This window comes from Bidens hawaiensis, unplaced genomic scaffold (genome assembly GCF_021521415.1).
Source record: "Bidens hawaiensis isolate Kalapana, Puna unplaced genomic scaffold, B.hawaiensis_p1.1 tig00040627_1, whole genome shotgun sequence".
In the NCBI taxonomy this organism is placed as follows: domain Eukaryota; kingdom Viridiplantae; phylum Streptophyta; class Magnoliopsida; order Asterales; family Asteraceae; genus Bidens; species Bidens hawaiensis.
In genome coordinates this window covers 84084-96214 of record NW_027497180.1, presented here as the reverse complement: position 1 = coordinate 96214, position 12131 = coordinate 84084, and the positions used below count along the sequence as shown (strand labels likewise).

General features: G+C 39.1%; 2 protein-coding genes across 2 annotated transcripts; both read left to right on the top strand.

Annotated features, from left to right (window-relative positions):
• The first annotated feature begins 2862 nt into the window (after positions 1-2862).
• LOC143592241 (uncharacterized) lies at positions 2863-3873 on the top strand. Its single transcript, XM_077072199.1, has 2 exons — positions 2863-3391; positions 3470-3873. Exons 1-2 carry the CDS (start codon positions 2863-2865, stop codon positions 3871-3873), a joined length of 933 nt encoding a protein of 310 aa, XP_076928314.1.
• A 1860-nt stretch (positions 3874-5733) lies between these two features.
• LOC143592239 (uncharacterized) lies at positions 5734-6576 on the top strand. Its single transcript, XM_077072198.1, has one exon. The coding sequence runs from the start codon at positions 5734-5736 to the stop codon at positions 6574-6576; it is 843 nt and encodes a 280-aa protein (XP_076928313.1).
• The last annotated feature ends 5555 nt before the right edge of the window (positions 6577-12131 follow it).

Here is a 12131-nt window from a genome sequence, read left to right as displayed (position 1 = left end):
ATGTAAATGATCTTGATGTCATGTTGTACCTGCAAATCAGACTTAGAAAGATTTACCAAGTGCATAAGATCATACACCTCAAAAGCTCTTGCTCGCCCTCATCTTCCATCACTGCCTCTGCCATTTCACTATCAGCATCTTGAGGCATCGGCTTCATAGGCACTTTCTTCAGACAGCTAACTGGTTTGCATTTTACCATCATCCATGGTCTCCCGTTATATCTAACCCCTCTCTCAACATCTTCAAAAAATTTACCCTTTTGAAGTTTGAAGAAGGTAAACTTCTTTTCCTTTCACCAGTTCATTCCAGATAATATTTTTAACCCAATCAGCAAAATTATCTTTTCTATGTTGATCAACTTCATTTTTGCTAAATCCTTTACCTCACATTCAGGTTAAGTGTTAAAAGATCTCAAGTACCTAGGTACTCCCATCATATCTTTTCAACATAAACAAATTTAGCTTCTCATCGTACAACCAAGTTATAATTCCCTTCTTCGACTCACTCATTCCCTTAATGTTGCAAATTTTCTTGAACATGAGTGGAACCGCTGATTTCTTTCGTTTCAGAAACCAGTTAGCACACCGTAGTTTCCATTTAGGTTGCTTTTCCCACTTATTATGATCATAAACTTCTTCTACAAGCTAAGAAATCTTGTTCAACTCCACTGATACACCACCATCAGTGTTAAGCCAAACTTGCTCATAATCTAATTAGCTTTTAGAATCTAGTTCCGTTAATTTAATTAGTGTCTCTAGGGTTCGATATTCCCGGTCTTTCCATAGCTATACTACACCCGATAGGTTCACTTGCTATTGCTAGTGGTTTGGTTTAGGGTATTCTAGGTTTTTATTACTCGATTGTGCTTGGTCAAATATTTGCTATATTTTTATACACCACTTTTAGCACATCAAATTTTTGGCGCCGTTGCCGGGGACACTTGCTAATTGACGAATTAGATTCTATTTGCTTTTTCTTTGTTTTTAGTTTTAGTTTAATTCATTAGTTTTATTTTCTTTTATTATTTATTTGATCTTAATTGCTATCTGTTCCTTGTGTGCTTTAGGGATAAGCTTGGGTCCTCGCTCTTTTATCTGTTTTTCAGCGTATGCGACGTACTCGTTCGCTAGTACCACCAGAGTTCACTTTTTCTGACGAACCTGAGAGAGATTTTTGTGAGCGCCGTAGGGAGCTTTGGGATATTGCACTTGCTCTAAGTGAAAGCAAGGTACATGTTTCTGATTCCAATTTTGATATGGCTGACGCTATCCTCCCTAGGCGTACGGTTCACTCGAGAGCAAATGAGGGAGTTACGTGGAGACGATCTGCTATCACACGTCCGGCGATGCCTGATGCTAATAACTGGCAGATTCTGACCAACGTCATGAAATCGATCACAAATTCTTCCCCATTTCACGGGCTTGAAAACGATGACACGCCGGGCCATCTGAATAAGTTCATTAGTATTTGCGACACTTTCAATATCACCAACGCCACTCGTGCTTCTATATACCTTCATCTTTTTCCATTTTCTCTGGAGGGTCGAGCTTCATCGTGGTTGGAAAACCTTCCCCTGGGTCTATCACTACCTGGGACGAACTTCAAGCTAAATTCCTAAAGAAGTATTTTCAACCATCTAAAGCGTCGCGACTTCATGATCAGACCTATTCCTTCTGAATGGACCCTGGCAAGTAATACCCATTGGCTTGGGAAAGGTTCCATAATCTTCTTAGTAGATGCCCCCCTGCATGGTCTATCCGAATGGGCCGCAGTCGAGAAATTTTATAACAGCTGACCTTTGAGATGCAACAAAGATTCAATACGTCAGCTAGAGGGAACATGTTAGAGAAGCTGGATATAGATGAGTGTGAGTCGTTGTTTGAGAGTCTCGCCCTAGTCGAGTAGTGGGAGCCATCCACCCGAGGTACTTCTAGAACCACCACTTCTTCCGCTCGAGGCATCTATCAAGTCTCGAATGAATCTAGCATCACGGCTGCCTTGCAGGCCATGCAGAAAGAGATTAAAAACTTGAAGAAGGTCGTTTAGAGATGCGAGATCAGACGAGGAGGGCACAACATAGTTAATTGTCCGGTCTATCAACAGGAGCAAGTGGACTACTTGGGGAATTAGAATAGAGGAGCGAACGCCTACGGGAACCTAGGATGGAGAAACAGCTCCAACTATGGTTGGTGGCCGAGAGGTAATGCTCAGGGCTTTCAGCCAAGGCAGGAGCAGAGTCAAGCTAGAGATAAAGAGGTGGAATAGAGTTCTAGTGTAGGAAAGAGTAGCGGTATGCATCCGGATTTTAAGGAGCTACTAACTAAGCAATCTACCATGCTTTCCCACCTAATTGACAGAGATAATAACACACAGTAGAGACTAGCTGAGCACAACACCATATTGAAGAACCAGCAGTCGTCATTCTTGGAGATGTCTCAAAAGGTTGATGAGCTGGTGAAGCATATGCTACCTAATAAATAGTTCGGAGCGTTTCTAGGAAGCACCGAGCTTAACCTGAAGGCACAGTTGAAGTCGGTGACCATCCGCAGTGGCAGAGGAGGTGATAGAGAGCAGCCGCCGATAGATTATAAGGAGCCGGTGGACAAGGAGATAGAGATGGAGGCTCCTTTGAGGATGCACGAGAGGCAAGACCCAGCAAGTACTGCGTCAAATGGTGAGTCTCCTGCGAAGAAGGGTGTTGAGAAAAAGATTGAAGAAAAGAAGAGTCCCGAAGTTGATCTTACGTGAGTTCCGTATCCTTCTCGTCTTTTGCGACATAAATATGTGAAGGAATATGAACATTTCTTGGACATTTTTAAACAGTTAAAAATCAATCTTTTGTTTGTCGAAGCACTCCAGCATATGCCCAAATATGCTAAATTCTTAAAAGATCTTCTTTCGAATAAGAAGCTGGAGGGGCTTTCGACAGTATGTCTAAATGAAGGATGCTCTTCAGTAGTGCAGAACAAGCTGCCGGAGAAATTAGCACACTTGGGACACTTCATTCCGTGTTTTTTTGGCAGCTTGAATGAGAGCTACGCGTTGGCCGATTTAGGTGCTAGCATAATTCTTATGCCATATTCTCTCTATAAAAAACTAGGCCTTGGTGAGCCGGTCCCGACCCACATGAGTTTATCCTTGGCTGACCGTTCGGTCAAATATCCACTGGGAATCGTGGAAAACATACTCGTTAAAGTTGATAAATTTGTTTTCCCTGTGGATTTTGTTATTCTTGTCATGGAGGCTGACGATCAGGTCCCGCTCATTCTGGGACGACCCTTCCTACGTACTGATAAAGCACTTATTGACGTCTTCGACGGAAAAATTACACTTCGTTTAGGGGAGGAGAACGTCACTTTCGATGTTGTCAAATCGATGAGGAACTCCGACAGTCAGGACGATTCCATTTATTTTCTTGACACGTTCATATCTTAGTTCGAGCGCTGCCTTGACTACATCTCTGGAGCAGATTTGCTCAATCAGGAGGACGAGGTAGATGTTCCCCCGGAGCATGACCTAAGCATTCTTTCCAGGTCACCTCCTGAAAACCCCGAGGTGTTCATGGTTGCCGATAGCATCGAACGACCGAAGGAGAGACCATCGATTGAGGCACCGCCGTCCCTTGAGCTTAAAGAGCTACTTCTTCATTTGGAGTATGCTTTCTTGGATGGTGAGGCCGATTTGACTGTCATCATTTCTTCTCAGTTGACGGATGATGAGAAGTCGAGGTTGGTTTATGTACTCAAGGCACACAAACAGGATATTTTATGGAAACCCATGGACATTCAGGGCATCAGCCTGAAATTTTGCACGCACAGGATACTCATGGAGGACGAGTACAAGCCTGTAATCAAACCTCTAAAGAGGCTCTAACCTAACATGTCGGAGGTGGTCAAGAAGGAGGTTATCAAACTCCTTGATGCTGGCCTGATCTATCCCATCTTTGATTCTTCATGGGTGAGTCCTGTTCAGGTCCTCCCTAAGAAGGGTGGGATGGAAATAATCACAAATGAATGTAACAAGCTTATTTCGGCTAGGACAGTCACAGGTTGGCGGGTTTGCATCGACTACAGGAGGCTTCACGACGCTACTAGGAAAGACCATTATCCTTTTCCTCTCATCGTTCAGATGTTGGAGCATCTGTCGGGACGACAGTTTTACTGTTTTCTTGATGGATTTTCAGGTTATTTCCAAATCCCAGTCGCACATTAGGATCAGGAAAAGACCACATTTACATGCCCATACGGTACCTTCGCGTACAAGCGTATGCCTTTCGGGTTCTGTAATGCTCCGGCTACTTTCCAGCGTTGCATGGTAGCGATATTTCAGGACATGATCGAGTGTTCCATGGAGGTTTTCATGGATGATTTTTCGGTATACGGGGACTCTTTTGATCAATGTCTTTCTAATCTTGAGAGGATGATGAAGCGGTGAATAGAGATGAAGTGATGCTGAACTGGGAGAAGTGCCACCTCATGGTAACTGAAGGCATTGTGATCGGGCATAAGATTTCTCGAGACGGTATTGAGGTAGACAGAGCTAAAATCGACACCATCAGTAGACTCATTTACCGACTAGTGTGAAATTCGTTCGTAGTTTTCTCGGGCATGCGGGTTTTAATCGTAGGTTCATCAGATTTTTTTCTAAGATCACCCGGCCCATGACTCGCCTTCTAGAGAAGGACATCACATTCGACTTTGATGCTAATTATATGATGGCGTTTGAGTTTCTCAAGGGGCGGCTGGTTAATGCCCCTATCTTAGTAACACTCGACTGGAACTTACCCTTCGAGCTCATATGCGATGCTAGTGATTTTGAAGTTGGTGCCCTTTTAGGCCAGCAGAAGTACAAGCACTTACACACTATCTATTACTCGAGTAAGACCCTCAATGATGCTTAGGAGAATTACACAACCACCTAGAAGGAGCTTCTAGCAGTGGTCTTTGCGTTCGACAAATTCCATTCTTATCTCGTGCTGTCCAAAACCATCGTTTATACTGATCATGTGGCATTGCAATACCTTTTAGACAAGAAAGATGCCAAACCTCATATGATACGATGGATTCTCTTGCTTTTCGAGTTGATATTGAGATTAGAGTTAAAAAGGGAGTGGAGAATGTTGCTGCGGATCACTTATCACGTTTGGAGGATCCGAAGAGAGAGGAGATTAGAGAGGACGCCATCGGGGATAGGTTTCCCCACGAGTTGTTGATGATGGTGAGAGTGAGATTTGAGAGAGAGCCAGTGTTATACGTGAGTGCGGAAGAGGAGGGTCTACCATAGTTCTCCGACATTGCAAATTCTCAGGCCGAAGGAGTGGTGGTCAAGGGCATGAGTTATCAGCAGAGGAGGAAGTTTTTCGCAGATGCCAGCCACTACTTATGGGATTCATTGTATTTGTTTTGTATAAGCGCCGATCGAGTTTTGAGGAGTTCTGTGAGTAGGGAAGAGGACCGTGAGATTCTTAGGCATTGTCATGAGGGTTTAATTGGTGGCCACCATGGTTCGTCTTCTACTGCTAGGAAGGTTCTAGATTCCGGCTTTTATTGGCCATCAATTTACAAAGACCTACACGAGTTTTTCAGACAGTGTGACGCTTGTCAATGCACTGGAAACATCTCATCCCGTAATGAGATGCCTCAAAACCCTGTTTAGCTTTGTGAGGTTTTCGACGTTTGGGGCATTGATTTCATGGGTCCGTTACCTTCTTCTCGAGGGAACCGATACATTCCCATGGCTGTCGACTACGTTTCCAAGTGGGTTGAGGCTCAAGCCTTACCCACTAATGACGCCCGAGTTGTGGTGGGATTCTTGAAGAGGTTGTTCTGTCGGTTTGGTACTCCGAAGGCCTTGATCAGTGATAGGGGCACACATTTTTGCGATGCCCAGATTGAGAAGACGTTGGTACGGTATGGGGTCACCCATCGGTTGTCAACCGCATGTCACCCACAGACGATTAGGCAAGTGGAGAACGTGAACCGAGGCGTTAAGCGATTTCTTGAGAGAACTGTCGGCAAGAACCGAAAGGACTGGTCTGACAAGTTGGATGACGCGCTTTGGGCTTTCCGCACAGCTTTTAAAACGCCTATTGGGACCACACCCTTTAGGATGGTTAACGGGAAAGCGTGTCATCTGCTGGTTGAGTTGGAGCATAGGGTTTATTGGGCATTGAAATCCGTTAATCTTGACCTGACCCAAGCTACGAAAAACCGGTGTCTCCAAATTCATGACGTGGAGGAGCTGAGAGATGAGGTGTACGTGAGATCATGGAGTTATAAAGAGCGTACGAAGGCGTTGCATGATCGGAAGTTGAAGAAGGTGAAGGCGTTTAAGTGTGGGGATCGAGTGTTTGTTTATAATTCTCATCTGAAGTTATTTCCAGGTAAACTTAGAACGAGACGGGGAGGACCGTATACGGTCAACGAGGTATTCCCGCATGGTTCTGTTGAACTTCAAGATGTTGATGGGAGCTCGTGGAAGGTGAACGACCATATGTTGAAGCATTATATTGGTGGGCCGATTGACTCGGTTGAGGAGGACGTGTTTCGCCTCGACTTCCCTAGGTTGATTGATTGATAGGGAGAGGACCTCGGGAGAATACCCGAGTGTAGAGTTTGTATATATTTTCTTTTATTATTGTATTTTGAGTCCGTTTTTAAGTTTTAGAGTCTGTTTGATGTCTGCTTTGGGTGCTTTGAGCTTTGTTTTGCAGGTTTGGATGTTTTCGTTCTTACTCAATCTCCATACGGATGGGGGCGTTCTGAGCTTATTTGATTGTAGAGGGGGCTTAAAAGCTGCTGTCGCGATGAAATGCTATACGGTCGCGTTATCGGAAAATGACTCACGAAGATCATTGCAATATTTACCAGGGGAGTCTGTTCCATTTTCTTTGTTTTTTGTTTTATATTATTTTATTTCTGCTTTATTATTGTCTTTTTCCTGTCTCACATTGAGGACAATGTGAAATTTAAGTGTGGGGATAGAAAACACGTTTTTAGGTAGTTTCAAATAAAGTAAAAATTAAAAATTAAAATTTAAAAAATAATATATATATATATATATATATAATAAAAAAAACGAAAAAAAATAATAGTTAAAAAAAATGTCCTTTGAATTAAAGTTTTGCAACAAAACGGAAAATGAAAGAAAATTGGGGATTGGTTTTTAAAACTACTAATATATATGAGATAAAAAAAATAGAAAGCGCACTTAATTTGGGATGTATCGGTAGACCCAACTAGCATTGAAAGGTTTCCCTTGATTATTATTAATATACCTGATATTCATAAACCTTGTGGGTTCTGATCTTGAGGGAGGATAGTGAAGCTGAAAATTTGATAACGCATAGCGAGTATTACCGTAATCTGACTACTTTTAGGTGGTGAGAATTAAATGCACTTAAAAATTAGCACACCACTTTGTTTTATGAAAGTAAATAATGAGTGGTGACGCCCCGCCATGTCCATCATTTATACGAGCTTAGAAAATAGTTGTATATGTAGGTAAAAGATGCCTAAGAGCACAAAGTTTTGTTACACAAACATCAAATATGTGCAATTATTTTGAAAATAACTGTGAATGAGAAAGTTATGCAAAAATGCCAAAGAAGTATTAAAAAAAAGGTTAGAAAAAGAGGCCAAAAGCCATATACTAGACGGGGGCGAGAGCTTACGTGTTACCAAGGGGATGGTGACTTTGAGGATACACTGCTGCGGCTCGAGGTTTTTAGTCAATAAATATTTTTAGGAAATACTAAGGGTGGAGGCCTGGGACCGTCATATACTGGGTTGCAGCTCGGGTGAAACAATGCTGGGCCGAAATCCGCTATTATAGTTTTAGGTTTAGGTATTACTCGTACGACCTCACTTGACCTTTCATCCATCTAAATTCCACCTAAGTGTATTTTCTTCTTACCATTAAAGGGTTTTTAGCTTACGGTGATAGGTTGAACCAGTCTGTTTCAACCTGGTTTATATTGTCTTGATTATGCTTGAGATGGGGGTAAGCAGATCTGTAACTCTTTAAGTGTGAGACCCATAGGTTTATTGATCACTTGAATTTAATCGTTAAATATGATGGGGGCTTGATAGGTTAGTGGCTGGGTTTAAGTGGACAACAATATCGGCAATCGCGGGTTTTACATTTATTTGTTTATTTATTAAAGTAACCTAAATGTTTTGAAAATCAGTTTTCCGATTCTAATCCCATTACAACTAGCTTTTTCAGGGACGATCCCATCGCACCTTGGTGGGGATATTTGATGTGGTCTAAAATATACACATTATTATACAAATATATCCTACACTTTATTAGACTTTTCCAGCCTCCATCAAATATATTATTATTATTATTATTATTATTATTCTTGAAGTCAATGTTCATTTTGGAAAGGTTTATTTTCTTTGGGGGATTCACGAGAGAGCCACAGCTCAAGATCTAGCAGCCGCCATTTGAGATTCAAAGAAAAGAAGTCGCAACACATTAAATTAAAAGAAAAGATAGCCGCAAATCAGAGATATTTCGGAGGTGTTTGGATTCACACCTACTTATTCAAACACAGTTCTTTTAGTTTGATTTTATTATTATTTTTATTATGATCTTAGTTGAACCAATTTTTTTGTTTGTTTTTATGAACATGATTATTTGCTGAAGTTTTCTAGTTGCCTAGGTTTTGAATAAATATTTGTTGAGTTTGGTTTGCTTATCGGTTTCTTTAAGATTGGTGTTGGACTAATATTATAGTAATAAAGTCTTTGATGTTTAAAACGATGAATATGCATACTTATTTTTAATTTACTTTTATTCACTAGTTACATATGTGTCTTTGTGAATGTTTTTCATGTGTAGACACATATTAGGTTACCTACTATGTGTTCATAACAATTTATGGTTTATAGTCGACATAATCCATAGGAACTATTGTTTGAGGTTTTAGAGAAATTAAGTGTTCTACCTATCTTGAGACTGAGAGGTAATAGATAGTTGGGTTTGTCTTGGTCATTAGGTGGTTTGGGTATAGATTGCACGAGAGTGGATTTCTCCTTTATTGTCTTTAAGTTTTTGCTATCCTAAGTCTTTTTGAACATCTTTAGGTTACTCCTTACGTCCCTTACACTCCCGGATGTATTGTGATTAGTAATACTGAGAGGTGATCTAGTCATTAGAGTACTTTAGTGTTGTTAGAGAGACTGAGATGTAATCCAGCCAACCGGTTTGTGTCATACGTCCCTAGGTAATCCTTTTAGGTCACTCCCATAGAATGAACAGGGATCCACTAGGATGTCTAGGGTGTTGTATTTTTAGATCCCGGTTCCATCACAATTTCTGTAGCCAATGAACGTCCAAGATTCACAAATAGGATTTCAAGCCTAGGTAACGCTTTTCTCATTATTGTTTTCGTCTAAGTCTTAGAGTTTTAACTCTAATTTACTAGTTTAACTAGGATAGAGCCTGTGTGATACATGGTGGTTAAAAAGTTAAATTTAATAATATATATATTAACAATCTTATGGATTCATAAGTTATAAATAATTTTTTAAAATATATGGAGTAGTAAGAATAATTTGTATTGCATTTTAAAAGTAATAAAATGGAAGGTTGTGAATCTATACCAATTAAGAAAAAGAGAAGACTAACATTAATTCATCCTAGTTGAGTTGGTAAGCCAAACATTTTAAAAGTAAGGTAGTGAGTTCAAATCCCACCAACAACATATTTTTTATTTTATCATTCATGAAGGGAAAATTATAAAAATGAAAACTTGTACACTTAGAGTCTATGTGGAGAGTCTAATTGGAAGACAAGTGAAAAAGTTGTGTTGCTTTAATAATATAGTTAGATTTAGTTTAATTAATTTTTATTTTTAAATAAAATATAAAAAAACCCAAAAATAATCTTTTTCTTATTTATTACCTTTTTTCTTAGTTATTAGTCTAATTAGCTTTTAGAATCTAGTTTTGTTAATTTAATTAGTGTCTCTAGGGTTCGATATTCCCTGTCTTCCCATAGCTATACTACACCCGATAGGTTCACTTACCTGTTGCTGGTGGTTTGGTTTAGAGTATTTTAGGTTTTTAATACTCTATTGTGCTTGGTCGAATAATTGCTATATTTTTATACACCACTTTTAGCGCATCAATACACACACACACACACACATACACACTAGCATGCATGCATGAAAAATGATTAAGGATTGGAAAGATATGGACATATGGTTATAATAAGTCTATGCTAGTGGAACTTATTGGGTGACTAGTGTGAAAATATATTTAGTAAGGCGCCAAGGCGGGGAAAATTATGTTGAAAATATGGTTATAAACACAAAACGAAGGTTGCAAATGAAAATTTGTTTAAAAGATGGCTTTTAATGAAAAAAGAGATAACCATAAAAATATGACGTAAATGATGGATTAAAATGATAATAAACTTGGCTATAAAGAAATTGGTGATTTTGTTTTTAAAATATATGTCGTAAAATGTCATAAATTTTCATGTCAAAAATATGGTATTAAAAGGGTTACAAATCAGAAGATATTTTTAAAAGAGCACTCGTAATTTTTAGTACAAAAATAAGCGTATTTTGAAGTTAAAACATATTTATAATTTTAACAAAAGAAAACTTGGTTCTTATAAATTATTTTGTTAAATATGTAACATTTCGGATTTTCTAAACCCATATTCGTTTGAGTTTAACCCAACCCGGAATATTTTGGATCTTTATTATAAATTAAAAATCAAGTGTTTCTAAGTAATTAAGTTTAAAATGTTCACTTTAGGTCCCTTATACTTTATATGTTGTTCAAATCTTAAACTCTGCATAAAAAGTTTGTTAAATGACCTAAATCCAAACTATAGGGACTAAAGTTGACAAATAGTGATATTTTCCTTCTTTTGGCCGGAGCACCACGTGGTGGGGTGGCCTAGGCCCACCACGCAGCGCTATGGGCTACCTGCACAGCTCGTTTAGTTTATTATTGTTTCCTAGTTCGTTTTTGGCCCGAATCGCTTATTTTAGGACATAATTGAGTGTTTTAAGACCCAAGAAGACTAATATAGCTTAGATACATGTCCATACTCATTAACCCTTGATCAACAACGAAATTTACTGGTTATAATGTTGATTTGATCATTAAAGGCCCATCTGGTTCTAAAACAAGTAAGTTACCATATTTAGTTCGTTTTAGTGAACCCTATATAAACGTGACATATGTTCTCTACCACAAATCATCCCTAAACCCTAATTCACAATTCCTAGCTGCCATCCCTTCTGTTCATCATCAATCTTATTCGGTTTTTGCTTTAATGTTGAAGATACACGCTTAATCGGTTGACTTTGCTTATGCACCAACCTTTGACTTCCGTTTCTCATCAATTATTTCACTTTCCGGGTAAGTTGTAAACATAGGAATAATTCATATATATTCCATAGTCAATAAACTTCAATCAATTTCGGTGGTTGAAGGGTGTTGACTGGTCAAATCATTTAAAACTCGTTAAAGGGCAAAATAGTCAACAAGTTTTACTATCCGTTTTCTCATACTTCTGATTGGATTCAACAGTCCAGAAGACCTTTATTCTCATAACTAATCTTTAAGGCTACTAACCAAATCCCAACTTCCGACTCGCTGTTCAGATTCTGGTCAGTTGCAGCTCGCTTAAATCTTAAAACAAACATAACTTGAGTTCTAAAAGCCCGTTTGGACTGATTCCAGCGGCCACGAGTTCCTTTTTACTTATATTACATCATATCTCAAAGGTTCAAGTTCTTATTGGTTATCTCGTTTGATGCGTATTGGACAACTCGCTTATTCATTAACTCATTTATTCTTAATTATACTCACTTGTCGTTAATCTAAGGTGAGTTTGATCATTCCCCTTTTTATATACTGTTTTCAAACGTTTTGGGGATATATGCGTACTTACTCATATTTTCTATCGTATATATATCTCAAACAATTGCAAACATGATCATTGTGTGTTGTATCAATTAAATGCTAATTGCTCATTGCTATTTGTTTAAGTGTGTTTGTATTCTATCAAGTCTTGGATTCTCATTAGTATGATCATACGAACGTCTTAGTAACCGGAGCCCGATTCGCTTGGCGAAGGTAAACCGACAATTTTAGTCA

What these genes read in the sequence shown, in the direction of transcription:
- LOC143592239 (XM_077072198.1), top strand. Translation starts at nt 5,734, where the DNA reads ATGGCTGTCGACTACGTTTCCAAGTGGGTTGAGGCTCAAGCCTTACCC.
- LOC143592241 (XM_077072199.1), top strand. Translation starts at nt 2,863, where the DNA reads ATGCCCAAATATGCTAAATTCTTAAAAGATCTTCTTTCGAATAAGAAG. An exon ending in ATCGATGAGGAACTCCGACA is followed by an intron (nt 3,392 to 3,469) that starts GTCAGGACGATT and finishes TCTCTGGAGCAG; the next exon opens with ATTTGCTCAATCAGGAGGAC.